At 45.8% G+C, this 19779-nt stretch overlaps 1 protein-coding gene across 5 annotated transcripts in view; it reads left to right on the top strand.

Annotated features, from left to right (window-relative positions):
* LOC106981241 (stimulated by retinoic acid gene 6 protein-like) overlaps nt 1–19779 on the top strand; it is a 64579-nt gene that overhangs the window by 20616 nt on the left and 24184 nt on the right. For 4 of the 5 annotated variants that reach the window (XM_027039490.2, XM_053204915.1, XM_053204914.1 and 1 more), the window contains 5 exons: nt 5910–5985; nt 7669–7769; nt 10469–10599; nt 15229–15349; nt 16916–16961. In XM_027039490.2, coding sequence (XP_026895291.1) covers nt 5910–5985; nt 7669–7769; nt 10469–10599; nt 15229–15349; nt 16916–16961 — 475 coding nt within the window. The remainder of the gene's footprint in view (nt 1–5909; nt 5986–7668; nt 7770–10468; nt 10600–15228; nt 15350–16915; nt 16962–19779) is intronic. The other variant, XM_053204917.1, reaches the window with a different exon arrangement.

Raw genomic sequence — 19779 nt, 5'->3', positions numbered from 1 at the left:
AATTTGTACCACCCCAAACCATACATGTTTTCACTTTATGCTGATTTCACACCCTTCTTTACCTCAGAATGGTGATTTATGGCTTAGGAACTACCTTTAGTCTTTCCCTGATTACAGAGCGACCTGTTCATTCATTCAGCACGTGTTTATTGCCTCTACTTTGTGCCAGGCACTGTTCTAAGCTCTCCCAATAGACGGACACAGCTGTCAAGCCGCATATCTCTGTGTACTGCAATTCAGAAAAAATCATAAAAAGTCAGTCGAATAACCTCAAATGCCACTACCCAGAGATGATCACTCTTCACAACTTGGGATCAAGAAAGAATTTTCTTTCACTTTATGGTATATCATAAACACATTTCCCAGGCATCATCCATGGAAAGCAGATCTTCTGCGTTTGGGGGGTTTGTCTCGGGGCTGCCCTGTAGATGTTGTCCACCCTTCAGCATTCCTGCCCCACCAGCCCTGGACCCACCAGGAAGCAGCATGAGTAGTAAAGACCAGGGAAGGGGCCTCAGTGGCTTTTGAACTTGGGTTGATTGCAGTATGTTTCATATGCTCACTGCAGTGGCTGCTGGAGAGGAAGTGCAGCCCAGGGGTTTCAGACTATGCAGCTGGGGCCCCTTAGAGGGCAGCACTGTCCACCCTCCTGGAGCTCACCTGTTCCCAGCTGCTGCCCACTCTCTACCCCTGCCAGCAGAACGCAGACCAGGCGGTGACTCTGCACAGGCGTCACCCATCCAGAGGAGTCTGACGGACCTGTTATACCCACACAGAGATTTCCTTTCTTTAGTAAACGCATTTTCTTTCCTTGATTGAATGAAGAAATCAAGTTTAGTCAGATCCCATTTTTGCTTAAAATTATAGAGGTTATAAACACGCATAGTTATGGAAGGAGAAGGGACTTTTATTTACTACTTTATACATTGGTAGACATTTTGAGTGTTTTACAATGAGCGTATATTACATTTCAAACATTATACACACACAAGAGAGAGATTGACAGAGTGAGGGATAGAGAGAGAGAAAGAGAGCAAGAATCTGGGCATTCTAGTACATATCTTTAGGCACCTCTCTGAGTATTTCCCTAGCTTATATTTTTCAGAAGTAGGATTCCTTAATGTGGAATTGCCACATTTTGAAAAGTTCTTCATGTATATGTTGCAAAATTAATCCTCAGAATGTTTATACCAGTTTATACTCTTACTACCAGGAAATGGATACTAACTTGTTTTAATCTTCAGTAATGCTAGGTAGTATTTTCAATAATTCTCAATTTAATAGATAAGACAACACTTTATCTTAATTTCTACTGTTATTTCTAGTTGCAATTTTAAGAACTTATCACGCATTTGTTCTTTTTAATTTTTTTAACGTTTTATTTATTTTTGAGACAGAGAGAGACAGAGCATGAACAGGGGAGGGGCAGAGAGAGAGGGAGACACAGAATCGGAAACAGGCTCCAGGCTCTGAGCCATCAGCCCAGAGCCCGACGCGGGGCTCGAACTCACGGACCGCGAGATCGTGACCTGAGCTGAAGTCGGCTGCTTAACGGACTGAGCCACCCAGGCGCCCCAAGAACTTATCACGCATCTGTATCTCTTCTTTGTTAGTGGCTTACTATTCTTTGGACATTTTTGTTCTTGTGGTGTTTCTCTTCTAGTCTCAATTTTATTTTTTTCTCTTCCTGTAGTTTGTTGGAGCGATTGAATTTTCTTTTTTTCATAGATACTCTTTAATGTACGTTTTACAATGTATTTGTATTCCTCCGGCAATTCCCTGTGTACTTTTAACATACTTACCTAGAACTGCATTTTTCTTATAAAGCCCAGAAAGAGAAAACAGGTTTCTCCATCATCCTGCTAAACAGGAGAATGTGATCCTGCTGTTCTCTCTGCATCCACACCTGGCCTCAGCTCGCCCCTTCCCCCATGGGATTTTACCTCCAAATTGACATTTCACACATTTTGTTTCACGATAACTACTTACCTAGATATTTAACAAGACATTTTACTCATTTCTGTGTTGGCTGTTGCCTTTATATCCTTCTTCTTCCTAGACTCCTTTCTTTCTTTCTTTTTTAAAAATTAATTAATTAATTAATTTTTTAAACTTACATCCAAGTTAGTTAGCATATGGTGCAACAATGATTTCAGGAGTAGATTCCTTAAGCCCCTTACCCATTTAGTCCATCCCCCCTCCCACAGCCCCTCTAGCAACCCTCTGTTTGTTCTCTATATTTAAGAGTCTCTTATGTTTTGTCCCCCCCCCCGTTTTTATATTATATTTGCTTCCCTTCCCTTATGTTCATCTGTTTTGTATCTTAAATTCCTCATATGAGTGAGGTCGTATGACATTTGTCTTTTTCTGACTGACTAATTTTATTTAGCATAATACCCTCCAGTTCCATCCACATAGTTGCAAATGGTAAGATTTCATTCTTTTTGATTGCTGAGTAATATATACCACATCTTCTTTATTCATTCATTTGTTGATGGACATTTGGGCTCTTTCCATAATTTGGCTATTGTTGATAGTGCTGCTATAAACATGGGGTGCATGTGTCCCTTCGAAACAGCACACCTGTATCTCTTGGATAAATACCTCATAGTGCAATTGCTGGGTCATAGGGTAGTTCTATTTTTAGTTTTTTGATGAACTGCCATACTGTTTTCTAGAGTGGCTGTACCAGTTTGCATTCCCACCAGCAATACAAAAGAGATCCTCTTTCTCCTCATCCTCACCAACATCTGTTGTTGCCTGAATTGTTAATGTTAGCCATTCTGACAGGTGTGAGGTGGTATCTCATTGTGGTTTTGATCTGTATTTCCGTGATGATGAGTGATGTTGAGCATTTTTTCATGTGTTGGCTTGCCATCTGAATGTCTTCTTTGCAAAAGTGTCTATTCATGTCTTTTGCCCATTTCTTCACTGGATTATTTTTTTTTGGGTGTTGAGTTTGGTAAGTTCTTTATAGCTTTTGGATACTAGCCCTTTATCTTATATGTCATTTGCAAATATCTTCTCCCATTCTGTCAGTTGCCTTTTAGTTTTGCTGATTGTTTTCTTTGCTGTGCAGAAGGTTTTTATTTTGATGAGGTCCCAGTAGTTCATTTTTGCTTTTTTTTCCCTTGCCTCCAGAGACGTGTTGAGTAAGAAGTTGCTTTGGCTGAGGTCAAAGAGGTTTTTTGCCTGCTTTCTCTTTGAGGATTTTGATGGTTTCCTGTCTTACATTGAGGTCTTTCATCCATTTTGAGTTTATTTTTGTGTATGGTGTAAGAAAGTGGTTCAGATTCATTCTTATGCATGTCGCTGTCCAGTTTTTCCAGCACCATTTGCTGAAGAGACTGTCTTTGTTCCATTGTATATTCTTTCCTGCTTTGTTAAAGATTAGTTGGCCATACGTTTGTGGGTCCATTCTGGGATCTCTATTCTGTTCCATTGATCTGAGTGTCTCTTTTTGTGCCAGTACCACACCTTTTTGTGTGTGTGTGTCTTGATGATTACAGCTTTGTAATACATCTTGAAGTCTGGGATTGCGATGCCTCCAGCTTCGGTTGTAGAGTCCTCTTTCTTATTTCTTGAGAATTTCCTCCATTGTTTTTTTCCAGAGAAGGTCTTTTGAGTCCTTGTGTGTCTAAGAATGTTGTCTATGTGTAAAGATATATATTTATTTAAATGTATATTTACTTAGAATCCTGTGCTCAGGGATTTTTTTTTTTTTTGCCTGCTATTGCTTTTTGCACCCCTCTATTTCCTCCTAGATTTATGCTTCTTTTTAAAAATTTTTTTTAATTTTAATTAATTTTGAGAGAGAGAGAGAGAGAGAGAGCACAAGTGGGAGAGAGGGGCAAAGGGGGAGAGAGAGAGAGAGAGAGAGAGAGAGAGAGAGAGAGAGAGAGAGAGAATCTCAAGCAGGCTCCACACTCAACGCAGAGCCCAATACATGGCTCTATCCCATGATATTGGAATCATGACCTGAGCCGAAATCAAGGGTCCCATCTTAACCAACTGAGCCACCCAGGCGCTCCTAGATTTATGCTTCTACAGGATTTCCTGTAGCAATGACCTCAGAGAGGTTCCATATTAATTTCATCTCCTCAGGGATAAGTTCCTCTTTCTTGAATTTTTGACTCCCTTTTGTGGTGTTATCTTTCCTCAAATGTTTGATGGCTCTTGATTGTGTGCTCATCTTTGTGACTGAGCTGGCCACTGGGGTACCCGCTTTGTGGAGGGTGGCTAGTCCTAAGGCTGCTGTCAGGGCAGTGGGATGGAGGTGGTACCGCTAGGAGGGGTGCCTCAGGGGCTGTCTGGAAGCTGAAGCTTCTGGTCCCTTGCAGGACCATCTGTGATCCAGAGCACTGTCCCCCCACCTCTGACCCATATACACTACTCTTGGGGACAACACCCATTGCCTCTGACTGGTCAGCAGGGGTGGGAAGACAGCTGGGTCTCTGTGAGACCCCAGTTCATCATTCCGTGGGCTGCTGACAACCCTGTCCTGTTACACTGTGAGTGTAGAACCTTTCGTTGTGTGGCCCCACAGTCTGTGGCCTCATTGACTCACTCTTTTTCTCTTTGTTTTAGTCCCAGTTGCTCTCCATCATTCGGGGTCTTCCCATAGTTTCTGTGCCCCCAATAGATACCCTTCTTGCTTTCAAAATCTCTGTTTTCTTTCTTTTTTTTTTTTTTAAATAACATCTTGGGGCACCTGGGTGGCCCAGTCATTTGGGCTTCTGACTATCGATTTCAGCTGAGATCATGATCTCATGGTTCATGGGTTCGAGCCCCGCATCAGGCTCTGTGCTGGCAGTATGGAGCCTGCTTGGGATTCTCTCTCTCCCTCTCTCTCTGCCTCTCCCCACTCATGTGTTTTCTCTCTCTCTCTCTCAAAATAAACTTAAAAAATTAAAAAATAACATCTTTATCATTTTGAGGGTTTCATATAGGATGGGGAGACTGATGCATGTTCTCAGTGTACCTTCCTAAAAGCAGAAGTGTGAGCTTTACAGTTCTATCACATTTCTGATGGCCTGAGTTCCTGCACCTTCTCCACTGCTTCTAGGGTCTTTCAGACCTATGGTTAGACATAACTGGGGAATACTGGGGTTTTAAAAGAACTCCGGCGTGGGGGTGTGCCCTCCTCACGGGTTCCCCAGAGGAGTGGTCTTCCCTGAGACTTCTGAGGGAAAGGCAGGAGCTGGCAGGGGAATGGGGCCTGGGAGATGGCCGATGTGCTGCAGGGGTGGGAGACAGAGTCAGCACAGGTCTGCAGGTCCCGGTGAGCATGTAGACAGGGTGTATTGGAGTCTGAGCAGCAAGAACAGAGTTTACTAGGCACTGAGTCAATGTTCTTCTCAAACTGATACTGGTTGCATAGTGCATGATCATGTGATTGATCAAAGTACTTCTGAATAAAATAGAAGCCTTTTTGTTCCTGGTGCCTGGGTGGCTCAGTCAGTTGAGTGTCCAACTTTGAAGCCTGCTTCGGATTCTGTGTCTCCCTCTCTCCCTGCCCCTCCCCCACTTGTTGTCTCCTCTCTCTCTCTGTCTCTCGAAAATAAATAAAAATTAAAAAATAAAATAACAAATAAAAAGATTAGATGATTGGGGTGCCTGGGTAGCTCAGTCAGTTGAGCATCTGACTCTTGATTTCAGCTCCGGTTGTGATCCCAGGGTTGTGAGATCGAGCCCTGTGTCAGGATTCTCTCTCTCCCTCTCTGTCTGGCCCTCCCCTTCTCCCTTCACCTCTCTCTCTCTCTGTCTCTGTCTCTCTCTCTTTCAAAAAACAAGATAAGATGATCTTAGTGGTGAATAAGCTGAACTCCTGACAGTGATGCTCAGTGCTGATGGGTCAATGCCTGCAGCAGTGACTGATGATGTGAATGTGTTTTTTGGCTGTTTTTCAGAACCAGGCAGCTAAATGGCACCTGTGTCAGCTCAGTGGACATGGAGCTCTTCCTCCATTACTCACTCATCCCATCAGTAAGTAAAGGCAGAGGAGAGCAAGGAGCAGAGAGGAGGGGAATTGGGTCCCTCCCATACACAGGCTCCCCAAAGGGCCTGAATAGGTCAGCAGAGAGACATCAACTGAATTTCCTTGACTTGCTTTCTTATATTATGCACCAAAAAACAGGCAGAGGAAGGCTTTTAATGGCTGAAGAGTCAAGGACACTGGTTTTTTAGGGATTCAAAAAAGGCTCTTCTAAGGAAGCAATGACAGCTGAGGTCTGTTGGAAGATGTAGTCAAGAGCCTTTCAAGCAGAGAGGAGAGCATGTGCAAAGGCCCTGTGGAGGAGGGGAACAGAGAGTGTGAGGAGCCGAGAGGGCTGGCATGGCTGGAGTAGAGAGCTGAGGTAGAGTTTTCTGGGAGGTGAGTGGGCCTGGGCCAGGTGGAGCCCTCTGGGGCTCTTTGTGAAGGAGTGGTGTCTGCATTCTAAGTGCAGTGGGAAGTAACTGGAGTTTTCCAGCGTGGAGCTTATGTGATCAGTATTCTGTTTTGAAATGATCACTCTTGTTGCATTGTGGGGATCAAGGTGGAGGTGGGCCAGAGAGGAGATGGTTCAGATTTTAGCTCATCCTGGATGGGTGGTGGTCAGCTCAAGATGTTTGGGAGTAAGACAGTAGGACTAGCTAATGCATTGGATAGAGTAGTTAGGGAGAGGAGGGGTTGAGGACAACGTGGGTTTCTAACTTGCATGGCCAGAAGGATGGCAGTGTCTGTCATTCACTAGTTAAGGAGAACCAGAAGAGATCTGGGTTTGGGGTGGATGAAGACAGGGCAGGGAGGCAAATCGTGAGTTCCATTTAAGACATACTGAATTTAAGAAGTGCCAACTCTATAGTTAGATGAATAGTTGGGGAGCTCATGGACAAGGTCTGGGCTGAAGAGTCAAGCTGAGTCTTGTGGGCATTGGTGGCCATTGAAAGCATGGACATGGGTGAGAGGATCTGCTAATAAGAGGAGTGATCCTTGGACTGAATGATGAGGAAATCCTGACTTTAGTGGTGGAATAAAGAATAATCCAGCAGAGGATACTGAGAGGTAATGGAGAAAACCCAGAAAAGCACTGTTGATGGAAGCCTAGGGAACAGGGTGTTTCTCAGAGGAGGAAGTGGTCAACACTGGAATGTGGCTGAGAGATCAAGCCAGATTTGGGCTTGAAGTTTCCAGTGGATTCATGGTAGTTTTTGACTTTGGCCATAGCTCTTTCCATGGATGGGAAGGAGAAGCCAGGTTAGGGGGTTGAAGAGCAATGAGAGGTGAGGAAATACAGGCAGCAAGTGTAGACAGTTCTCAGGAAGTTTCTAGTAAAAGGAAGAGAAAAAGGGCATCAAGTGACTGAGAATATGATTGAATTCTCAAAAAGCAAAAAGGAAAGAAGGATTCGCAGTGTGACAGTTATCTCCTTTTCACAGGTGAGGAAACTGAGGCTTGGAGAAGCTGGGTCTCTCTTCTAGTCAATATGTGAGAGAGACTAAATTTGAACCTGTTCAGGGCAACACAGAGGAAAGCTCAGTACAAAGCATTCTGGAAGCTCAAGGGCGTGTGCAGCTAGCTCCCTGACTCTGGGCTCTGAGGAGCCACAGACACTCTGAGCCCTCTGCTAACCCGCACATCCTCCTTCAGGGAGGGCCCACTGACCTTCTCATCTTCTCTTCCTGTAGCTTTTCATCATTTTGGTCTTGTCCTTTCTCCAAAGACGAGAGCACCGTAAGCAGAGAGATGATACTTCTCACCTCCTGGGGAACCGCTTTGGAATCATCATGTGAGTTGAGCTAAGGCTGATCTCTACAGCTTGGGGCACCCTGTATTTGGGGCCAACACCTATTATAAGGCCAGGATAACACCCCATTACCTCCCCAGCCTTGCCTCATCTCCACCGCTCCTTCCCCTCCCTGCCTCACCCCAACCAAGCTCTGGGGGTTCAGAATTGACATCCAAGCCATTGCAGCCTCAGCACCCACGGCTGCCCAAATATGATTAAAACGTCTCAAGGAGGTTCAGCTCACTATGGAAAAGGCCTTCCTAAAGTCAGCACTATGGCTGCCTTAGGAAGCAGGAGGAAGAGAGTTCTCGGTCGGCCACTGGCAGCAGCAAACGTTCATGCTGGCATGGCACCGGGAGGTCCCGCTGGACCAGGTGCCTTCAGGGCTGGTTTCTGGCTCTGCCATTCTGAGTCTCTGCACCCCTTCTCACATTTTTTCTTAAGCTCTAATTGCTCGTATCTCTGCCCCCTCACTTTCAATGATTGATGATAATCATGATCATAATGCATATAGCAGTTATCACATGGTGACTGTGACCCAGGCACTGGACCATTTGCTTTGCCTGCATTACTTGGATGAACACTCTTGCCAGCGTAGAATGCTGGAGGTTGTTATCCTCATGTAATGGATGAACAAACTCAGGCCCAGAGAGGTTGAGTGACGTGCCCAAGTCCACACAGCTAATAGGTGACAAGAGCTTTAACTGAGGTCTGGTTCCTATTTACTCTCATTTCCCCTGCACAATAGCCTAAGCAGGCTCATGTGTGTAAACCTGTTCAAGTCTCAGCCTTGGGCTCTGGAGAAGGGAGAGGAAACCACGGTGTTAGGACCAAGGCTAGCGGTGACCTAGGGCTTCAGGGTGACAAATCCACCTGCAATGTCCAGGGACCGCCTGTACCAGTTCTGAGTAGCAGACTCATCCTGGATATCACCTGTTGGAGGGGTCAGCCTCTCCCAAACTGCCAGGTCTGAGCCACACTGGTTGGGACACAGAGGCAGACTCTGCCCTGGGCATTTGACTTTCAGGGCCTGGTGCAGGGCTTCTTAAGAAGTGGGAGTTCTGTATGGGTCATGTCAAACTGCTTTGAATTCAGTTGACAATGGCACCGCTCGCTTGCTCCCTGGCCACCTTCCCATCAAAACCCCTGCTTTTCTGAGTAGTTCCAGCCCACCCCCCTCACTCATTAAAAGCCCCTCACATGTGTGTGGCATACCACCGTTTGTCAAGCAGCCCTTCATTTGCCGCCCATGGTGTCTCTGTGACATGAGCAGAGCAGGGCTTGCCATCTGTTTAAAGATACGTAAACAGTCTCACTTATTTCTGAGGCACTACAGGGAGGACTGATTGAACGCAGGTCACTTCAACAAAATGGGTGTCCATGAACATGCAGTGAGCACCTACTCTTTTCAAGGCTCTGTGCTAGGTCCCCACCCCTTGAAGCTTGTAGTTTCCTAGACAAGCAACAATGCAGAGGGGCATGCTAAAACACAGACATGCCCACTTAGTGCTTGGGGGACACAGCAAGGCAGGAGCTAGGTGGGCCTGCTGGAAGTGGTCAGAGTAATGGCAGGGGCGGGGACTTCCTGGAAGAGGTGCTCCTTGAGCTGAGCCTTGAAAGTGAAGATGAGCAAGACTAAGGGGGTATGAGGTGAGATCCAGATCCTGCCTCCAGATCCCTACCTCCACGTGTAGCTCCCCAGTGCCATCCTGAGTTTTCATCAAAGCCACATCAGATGGCATTTCAATGGGAAAGTATTCTCTTCTTTCCAAATGTGATTGCTTACTTTGATGTAGACAAAGTATTTTGGTCAGAAGAAGAAACAGCTATCCTGTAAAGTTTGTTTATGTAAAAGGAAAAGAAAGGATTTTTGTAAAGTTACAGAGATTTCACAGAAACTGGCAAGGCCGGCCTCATGGTAACTGGAACTTTGAGATGGGCATCTCTGGGAGACTGATTTTATTTGTGCCTCCTTGTGTCACAGGAGCCCCTCAGCACCACTTTACTATTGTCCTCTCTGCTGTCTGACTTTATAATATGACTTAGGATTTCTGCTTCCCTAAAATCTCCACTTGCCTCTAGCGCTGACTCTGATTCCAACTTGCCATGATTTTCCAGAACAGAATTTTAACAGCTAACTGGCTCATGTCCTCAGGGTGTGAAACCCTTATATGAGACCGGGCGTCTGATTGGCTCATCCAAAGTCAGGTGGTCACCCCTGGTCCAATCAGCTGTGGCCAGGAAGGGATGCTTGCGTGGAACCAGCACAGCCAATGAGTCCCAGACCTTCCCAGGGATATTGGAACTCTCACAGGGGCCGGGTATGGGGCAGGCTCCCCAAGCCTGTCTAGGACATACTCCTCAGTTTGATCTCTCAAGACATACTGCTTGTGTCTCTCATAAATGAAACCCATCCCATTTTTTTTGTTGTCATGGCTATTGGTGTCCTTGCTTGTGTCCCCCTCCCCACACCCTTTCCCCTAAGGCTCCTCAAGGGCAAAGATTTTTTGTCTTCCTCACCTCAGTACCCTGAATCCATGCCTACACCTAGAATTGGCACCGAGGGCCTCAGACAATGTCAGCTGAAATGAACAATTTGCTACCCGATAATCCCGCCTCAGGGTGGGGTTGCTATTTTGGAGGCTATTGGTGGGAATGAGCCACTCTCTGGCCTCACAAGCTGTTTCTCTTGTTCACAGACCTCTGGACTTTGTGGGCACCTTTAGTAACCGATGGTCTTATGGAATCGCCTTTGGGGCCACAGCCAATAAAGTCATGTTCTTGTTCTCAGAAGGGTACCAGCCCTTACATATCCCTCAGTGGGCACAAGGTAAGGGCTGCCTCATACCTGCTGGGAATTTTGTCATGGCAAGTCTTGCTCTCAGAGACTGCCTGGCCGGGGTTCCCTGGGATCAGGAAATAAACTTTGTGAGCAGTCAGTGTTCCCCACCTGTTACTTGCCCCAGTAAAATGCCTAGCCCACCAGGTCTCAAAGCTTATTTATGGGGCTTTCCCCCAGTGAGATTCAGAGCTCCTTTAGACTTTAGAACAAAGGCTCAGAAAGTAGGTTCACCATCACCTACCCCAAAAATCTCTCCTAAGTCTTAGCCATTGCTGCCTTCTTGATATCAACAAGCCCTAGGATTCCTCCTCGCAGAACAATGCTTACTTCTTTGTCCCTTGGCCTGAGGTCTCGTCATTCCCCATGACTCATGTTCTCCCTGAAGGATCAACTCTAATTTACAGATTCAGCCATCCTAATACAATGACTCCAAATGAGTCCAGCCCGGCTCTCTCTCAGGGTCTCCAGAGCTATATAATCAAATACCTACCAATGCCTCATTAGTCTTTAGGGAAATGAAAATTAAAACTGAAATGATATACCACCACATACCTCTTTAATGTATACAATTTGATAAATTTTGACAAATGTTTATATCCATGAAATCATTACCACAATCAAAATAAGGAGCCCCTTAAGTCTCCTTGTCCCCTTTTGTAATCTCTCCTTCCCACTACCCTTACTACCCTCATCACTGATCTTTTTCCAGAACTTTATATAAATGGGATCATACAGAATGTACTTGTGTGTGTGTGTGTGTGTGTACGGGTGTGACCTTCTTTCACACAGCGTAGTTATTTTGAGATTCATACACATTTAACGTGTGCCAGAAATTCATTCTTTTTTGCTTCTGCGTGGCACTCCACTATATGGAGAAATCAGAATTTGTGTACGCATTCATCTCTTGATGGACATTTGATTTATTTGCAGATTTTGGCTACTGCAAATAAAGCTGCTATGAACATTTGTGTACAAATCTTTGTGTGTAGCTGTGCTTCCATTTTTCCTGGGTAAGTGCCTATGAGTGGAATGGCTGGATCGTACACATCATGTAGTAGATCATACTTAAAAAAATTTTTTTAATGTTTATTTATATTTTGAAAGAGAGACAGAGACAGACCACGAGCAGGGGAAGGGCAGAGAGAGAGGGAGACACAGAACCCAAAGCAGGCTCCAGGCTCTGAGCTGTCAGCACAGAGCCCGATGCGGGGCTCGAACTCAGAACTGTGAGATCACGACCTGAGCGGAAGTTGTACGCTTAACCGACTAAGCCACCCAGGCGCTCCCTAGATCATACTTTTTGAAGAAATTGTCAAACTGTTTTCCAAAGTAATGGTTCCATTACCACCATCACTTATGTGAGACTTCCCGTTTTTCTCTCTCCTTAGCAACACGTGGTCAGTCCTTTTATTTTTTACTTACATTTTTGTTGTTGTCAGTCTCTCTAACATTTTTTTTTAATTTGAGTAGAGTTAACATGCAATGTTAAATTAGCTTGAGGTGTTCAAGACAGTGATTCAACATCTCTGTTATGCTCTGCTCACCGCAAATGTGGAGGTGTAATTTGTCACTGTACAACACTATTATAATATCACTGACTATATTCCCTATGCTGTGCCTTTTTGTTCCTATGACTTATTCATTCCCATACTGACAGCCTGGAAGTCCCTTTTACCCATTTTGTCCATCCCTCCACCCCACCCCCCTCTGGCAGCCATCAGTTTGTTCTCTGTAAATATAGGTCTGATGCTGTTTGTTGAAGAAATAATACATGTTGGTGAGGATGTAGAGAAAAAAGGACTCTCATTCACTGTTGATAGGAATGCAAACTGGTATAGCTACTGTGGAAAACAGGATAGAGGTTCCTAAAAAATTAAAATAGAACTACCATATGACCCAGTAATCCCATTACTAGGTATTTACCCAAAGAAAATGAAAACGTTGGGGCGCCTGGGTTGGTGAGTTGAGCATCTGACTCTTGATTTTGGCCCAGGTTGTGATCCCAGAGTTGTGATATCAAGCCCTGCATCAGGCTCTGCATGGAGCGTGGAGCCTGCTTGAGAGTATCTCTCACCCCCCTCAGCCCCTCTTCCCTGCTCACATTTTCTCTCTCTAAAATAAAACAAAAAATCTAAACACTAATTTGAAAAAATGTAAGCACTCTATGTTTATTGCAATATTATTTACAGTAGCCAAAAATATAAGCAACCTAAGTGTTCATTGATAGAGGAATGGATAAAGAAGATGTTATACACACACACACACACACACACACACACACACACAATGGAATATTACTCAGCCATAAAAAGAATGAAATCTTGCCATTTGCAACAACATGGATGGATCTAGAGGGTATTTATTATGCTAAGCGAAATAGGTCAGAGGAAAACAAACACCATATCATTTCACCCATATGTAGAATCTAAATACCAAATGAGTAGACAAAGTCTTTTTAATCTTAGCCATTTTAAGAGGTATGTGGTGATGTCTTATCGTGGTTTTAATTTGCATTTTCATGACTGGTAATGCTGATCATATTTTGATGTGCTTTTTGCTATCCCTATAGCTCTTTGGTGACATGTCCAAATCACTTTCCTTATTTATAAAAATTAGGTTTTTTATTTTCTCCTGAGTTTTCATAGTTCTTTAATCTGTACACGAGTTCTTTATCAGATGTGAGAATTGCATTTGCTCCTAGTCTGTAGCTTGTTTTTTCATTCTACCAACAATTTCTTTTAAAAAGTTGCCTTAAAATTCTGATGAAATCTAATTTATTCATTTTATTTTATGGCTCACGCTTATGGTGTCATAGAAGAAATCTTTGCCTGATACAAGATCACTTAGATTTTCTCCTATGTTTTTTCTAGAAGTTTTATAGTCTTACGATATTTTGCTTTTAGGTCTGTGATACATTTTGAGTTAATTTTTTGCATATAGTGTGAGGTATCGATTGAAGTTTTTTTTGTTGTTGTTGTTTTTGCCTTTGTTTTTCCATTTTTTCCAGCACTGCTTATTTCAGAAACTTGTCCTTTGCCCACAAAATTGCCTTTGGACCCTTGTCAGCGTCGATTGGCTCCATAAGTATGGGTCTGTTTCTGGACTCTGTTCTGGACCTGATCTGCAGTGTGTGAGGGTTCTAATTTCTGCACATCCTCACACACTATTTTCTATTTTGAAAACAGTTATAGCCATCTTAGTACAGGTGAAGTAGTATCTAACTACTGTCTTGATTTGCATTTCCCTAAAGACTGATGCTATTGAGCATCTGGCTGGGTCAGAATATCATTTCTTGGTTCGTGGCTCTAGATTCCTCTCTTTCGTTTTCACGAAGTGATTATATAGATGTATCCTCCTAACATCCTCATACTTTCCGAGTCTGCCTCTTCCCTCTGCTTTTTGTCTGGACCCCCTATTTCCCAGCTCCTAGTGTTCCTGTCCTTGTCATCTTGGAGTCTTCCTGTCTGCCTCCACGGGGGGCTCGGTCCCGGTATTGCAGCTTTGGTCTCTTGTATCTCCTGGCAGTTTGGGGTTCCTCTGTTCTTGGGCCTTCCTCCGCTTCCTCCTACTTCAGGTGTTGATACCAAATGGCCTCGAGACCTGACTTTGTTGTAGATGCTGTCTGCAGGTGTGGGTTGTGCCATTCTAGTTGCTCTGTCTGCTTCTAGGGCAGAGGCGCTTCTGGCAGATTACAAAATGATACTGTCATGGCTTCCATCCTCACAGAAAGTATTCCTTCTATGTCGTCCTTCCCTGCCAGCCTCCCACCCCTCACGGTCACATAAATACTCACCAGCCCCAACCAGCCATTTTCCATCCTCTGAGTGAGGAATGCCCTCCCTTCCCTTCTTCTCTCCATCTTACAAACTCCTGCTTATACTTCCTGGCCTTGTTGTATGTCACCACTTCCCTTCCCCAACCCAGACCCCAGGTGAAGTCAGTGGCTTCCTCTCCTTGTCCCCACAGCAGATTGAATATGCCTCTGTTAACACAGCACTCACCTTCCTCCCTGTCTCCTCTACTGGACGGTAAACACCTCAGAAAGCAAGAGACTTCTTCATTCCAACTGCAGCCTTAGTGCCTGGCCCCAGACCCAGCTCAAAGCAGGCACTTTGTAAAGATCCTCTTGCATGAGTAGGTTTTCCTGGATCTTATTAGATCCTCTGAGAGCTAGTCAGTGGCAGAATGAATCTTATCACTGCCTTGTTTAGAGAGTATGTGATAGTTATAAGTTTTGTACACACACACACACACACACACACACACATCACCACTCTTCATGTTGCTATGGTGGCCTTAGTCTCAGTGATTGCTGTTTGTCCACTTATGGGGCCTGTCTCTGCACATCACAGTGTGAGCTAGCCAAGGGCAGGGACCAAATCTTCTTCATCTCAATAGTTAGCCAGGGCCTGGCGTGGAACAGGTCCCAGGAAGGGTCTGTTGCAAGAATGAAAGACATTCGTCCATTCCTCTTTACCGAGCTGGGGCTTGTCCACTCACCTCCTTGGGACCTGAGACCTGTGACAGGAAGTGGGCGTAAAGCCCTGTATCTTTGTTGCAACACCCCCGAGCCTGTGAGAAGAGAGCTCACAGGATCTCTGGCCCTGTCTCCCCCAGCCTTTGTGCTTCTGATTGGAGGCATGGAAGTCGGCCTGTCTCACTTCCCCTTCTTTGCCTGCCTCTCGTCGGAGTTCCGGCTGGTCAGCTCCATCCTTGGCTTCAGCTACTCTCTGATCTGGTAAGACGGACGCTGCGTGTCTGCCCTCCTGTGACTCCTTTGCCGTGGCTGCACTCTGGACAAAGGGCTGGAGGTGACCCGAGAGCACCCCTTGGAGGGCGACTTTGCCCAGAACTGAGGCCCAGGATGGGCAGGTGGAGTGACTGGTCCCAGGTCCCACAGTGGCCTCTCCCTGGGACTGCATGTAAGGCTGCAGGAGGTCAGGCATTCTTCCTGCTTCACAGGCCACTCGCGGTTAGAATATTCCAGAAGTCGGAGATGTAGAAAACTTATTTTTCTGTCAACTGCCCACGGTCCCACTGGGGGATGTAGGAGACCCATTTGGACACTTCTTCTCTGTGCTGTCATGTCTCCCCTGGGAGCCCAGGAGAAAGTGCATGTGCCTTAACTTGGCATTTGGGGCCACTGCAGTCTGGCCTCCCCTGTCTGTCCATCCCTAACAGTCTCTAGCACACACCTCCAGTCACACCAGACTCCTGCATTCCTTCATCCACCTGCTTATTCACTCAGCAAACATGCCGTTATATCCCTGCTGTGGGCCAGGGAAAACACTGGAGAACAAGATGGACTCTTGTGGATCATGCATTCTGGCCTCTTTGCCTATATGTTGTTATTCTCCCCTGTGGGTTATCTTCCCTGACTTGGTCCATTGACAGATCCATGCTCATCTTTCATGGATCACCAACCCCACAGATGGAGAACTTCTTGACCCTCCTGTTGATTTCTGTGCTCTCAGCACTGGCCCCAGAACCAGCATGGAGCCGGTCCCAGGAATCCTTGCTGACTGAGTCCTCCCACGAGCACTCTGCTTTCTAGCCCCTGTCCCCCTTACTGAGCTGGTTCTCCTGCTGCAGCACTTTGTGTGAGGCAGGGGTCCTCCGGCCCAGTGTGTGGGCCACTGGAGGGGGCTCACCAGCACCTGACACACCATGGCTACCATTCTTAAGTTTGTAAACAGCTTGCTTTATAAAATTAAAAGAAAGGGTATCCGGGGTTAGACCTGGGGTAATACCATCTTCCAGCCTCTGACAAACTTTTGACCTGGGGAGGAATGGGTGGTGGGAATCAGTCAGCAGCTTGTGCATCTTGGGAGATGAATCAAGCTTGACTATGGCCAGGAGTGTGTGTCTCATGGGACTAAAGCCTTGAGGCTCATTCCTCAGGGCAGTGTTTCCAGACAAGGCCAGTCCCACCAGAAGGAGCATCAACACCAGTCAGGAGACCTGAGCCTTGGTCCTGGCTCTGGGTGTGACTCTGGACAAATTCCTTTCCCTCTCTGGGGTCCCATGAGGGCAGGGAGGAGGAGATCACTCAGGGTCTTTGTGCTCCGCTGTATGGATTCCAGCATTGTGTCCTATACAAGGACATGTTAAGTGTATTTGGTGCGTGCACTTTGGCACAAATAGGGTGCTCAGTCTGGGTGGAGTGTACACAGAGGCCTGGCAACCAGCCCTCCCAAGGAGTAAGAAAAGAGGAGGTAGCTCCAGGCTGATGGGATCTGGGCTTCTTCCCAGGGGCTGTGCTGGGAGGGACCACAGTGCTCCAAGCCTTGTTTTTGTCCTACAGGTTTGCTGTCACCATCCTTTACATCATACAGTGTCCCCATGGGCAGGTGAGTCCCTGCTGAACTATGTTTAGAGCATTCAGTCCTTCACCACGACCAGTTTGCTGCGTGACATTGGACAAGCCTCTGCCACTCTCTGGGCCTCAGCTCCTTCGTATGACCGAAAGGAGAGCTGGAGCCATTCATGATGCTTCCATTTGTATAGCATCTTATGTTCATCAGGATGCTCATTCACAGACAGATGTTCTCTCAGTTGATGTTCACAGCAGCCTCTCAAGGTAGGGAACCTCTCAGCAGACCTATTCTACAGGTGAGGAAACTGAGGCCCAAGTTTATTAAGTAACTCTTAAGAAATAACAGATTTGAGAGTTGACACCAGGTCTGGTTGACTACAAAGTTCATTTCTTTTTTTTTTAAATTTTTTTAAGTTTGTTCATTTATTTTGAGACAGAGAGAGAGAGAGGGAGGGAGTGGCAGAGAGAGAATCCCAAGCAGGCTCCACACTGTCAGTGCAGAGTGCTATGTCGGGCTTGAACTCACGAACTGTGAGATCATGACCTGAGCCGAAATCCAGAGTCACATGTCTAGCTGACTGAGCCATGCAGGCACCCCTAATTTTCTTTAATGTTTTCTTTAATGTTTAATGAGGGGCATAGAGAGAGGGAGACACAGAATCTGAAGCAGGTTCCAGGCTGCCAGCTGTCAGCACAGAGCCCGACACGGGGCTTGAACTCACAAACCATGAGATCGTGACCTAACTGAAGTTGGATGCTTAACCAACTGAGGCACCCAGACACCCTCCAAAGCTCATTTCTTTTCACTCCTTCATGTAGCTTAAGTTTCTCTGTCTATAAAAGGGAAGTCTCAGACTGGATGAACATTCCAGCTTTATCATGCATTGTCCTCAGAATTGGGGGAAACTATTTCATCCGTTTAACCTTGTACACCAGAAAAAGGAAAAAGATGAAAGACTGAGTCACACTGCATCTATAAGGGTTACTGGGCAGGTAGGGGGAGCACCAGGAGGTCACCTGGGCCAGGAGCCTTGCCAAAACCTCTCCCAGACTTGAGTAACCTTGGAGGATTATAGGGCGTGATGGAGAATGGGGGAGCTGGACTGGAAAATGAACTTGGGGGCTGGGACTTCTCTCTGCATCTCTGGTCTGGGATTAAGAACATTCTGGCATACCTCTCCCCAAAAAGATGCCCTCCTTCACTCTGCTCACAGTGCCTGAAATTCCAGATCACAGGCATTTTCTTTGGTGTCTTGGAGAGCTTCCAGTCTTCCTGGGGTTCTTTTGAACTTCAGAACATTCATGGTTAATTGAAAGAGAGGGCAGGGCCTCACTTCTGTGCTCAGAATCACTAATGTTAAGAACCGCAGTGTGCTGGGTGTTCTAGGCTCAATCCCCCAAATTAACTACTGCATAGTTCAAGGTGCTTCAAGGCACTTTGAAGGGTGTTAGTACCTCCACAGTTCACTGGTAAGAAAGTGAGACTCAGGGGCTAACGGGACTTACTAGTTAAAAATCATGGAACTGGAACCCAGACTAAGGTAATAATAAAGATTTCACTTCATGTTCTCAAATGAAGAATGTTCATGGAAACATTAGATATAAAAATGAGATGTTGAACAGGCTAAAATGTCCTAATATTAGGAGAGACTCTAAAGTTGATTCATCTAAATAGTGTACTGTTATGCAGCATTAAAAGTGATGTTTGCGAATAATTCATAACCACATGGGGAGATGATTATGATCTAGACAGACCTATGTATTTGGTATAATATCAATTTATAACAGATAGAGATGTAAGGGTAGATACAGAGGAAAGACACTGGAATATTGGCAGTGGCGATATCTGATGTTTAAGTGGTGAACATATATTGGAGAGGAAGATGAAGGGGAGATATGAGCCCCCACATCTCAGCATGTCTGTGTCCCACACCCAAACATCACAACATCAAAACCCTACTCCCCATGAGGGCAAGTGCTCTGGAAACATAAAAAACATGAAACCAACTAGTAAATTGTGAAAAATAAGTTACAATATTGTTTGTCTTAAAACAGTGAAAAAACCCACTTTTTTTTCATTAAAATGGAACTAAAATCATAGAAAAACTATGAGCACCATTTTGAGAGACCCGTATTCCCAGGAACTTGTGTTGCTGCCAACATGATAGCAGTTATGGGACCCCCTTCCCCCTTCTTTCCTCCCTTCTTCCCTCCCTTCCTCCCTCCCTTCCTTCCTTCCTCCTTTCTTTCCTCCCTTCCTTCCTCCCTCCCTTCCTCCCTCCCTTCCTCCCTTCCTCCCTTCTTTCCTCCCTCCCTTCTTTCCTTCTTCCCTTCCTCCCTCCCTCCATCCCTTCCTCCCTCCCTCCCTCCCTTCCTTCCTTCCTCCCTTCCTTCCTCCCTCCCTTCTTTCCTTCCTCCCTTCCTCCCTCCCTCCCTCCCTCCCTCCCTCCCTTCCTTCCTTCCTCCCTTCTTTCCTCCCTTCCTTCCTTCCTTCGTTCCTTCCTTCCTTCCTTCCTTCCTCCCTTCTTTCCTCCCTCCCTCCCTTCCTTCCTCCCTTCTTTCCTCCCTTCCTCCCTCCCTCCCTCCCTCTCTTCCTCCCTTCCTCCCTCCCTCCCTTCCTTCCTTCCTCTCTGTTTCTCCTTCTCTCCACATGTCTCTCCCTCTCTCTCATCTGCAACCCTCTGCTCTGTCTCCCCTCCTCACCCCTCTTTCTCTCCTTCTCTCTGTCATATATATTTTCCAAAAGCATCATTTAATAACTAATCAGAAAAAGCTGTGAAAGCCCTTCTTATAAAACAAAATGGGTTGCTAGAGGGGTTGTGGGCGGGGTGACCGTCTAAATGGGTAAGGGG

This window comes from Acinonyx jubatus, chromosome D4 (genome assembly GCF_027475565.1).
Source record: "Acinonyx jubatus isolate Ajub_Pintada_27869175 chromosome D4, VMU_Ajub_asm_v1.0, whole genome shotgun sequence".
NCBI lineage: Eukaryota > Metazoa > Chordata > Mammalia > Carnivora > Felidae > Acinonyx > Acinonyx jubatus.
The sequence above is the reverse complement of the archived record's forward strand: the minus strand, read 5'-3'. Positions and strand labels throughout refer to the sequence as shown.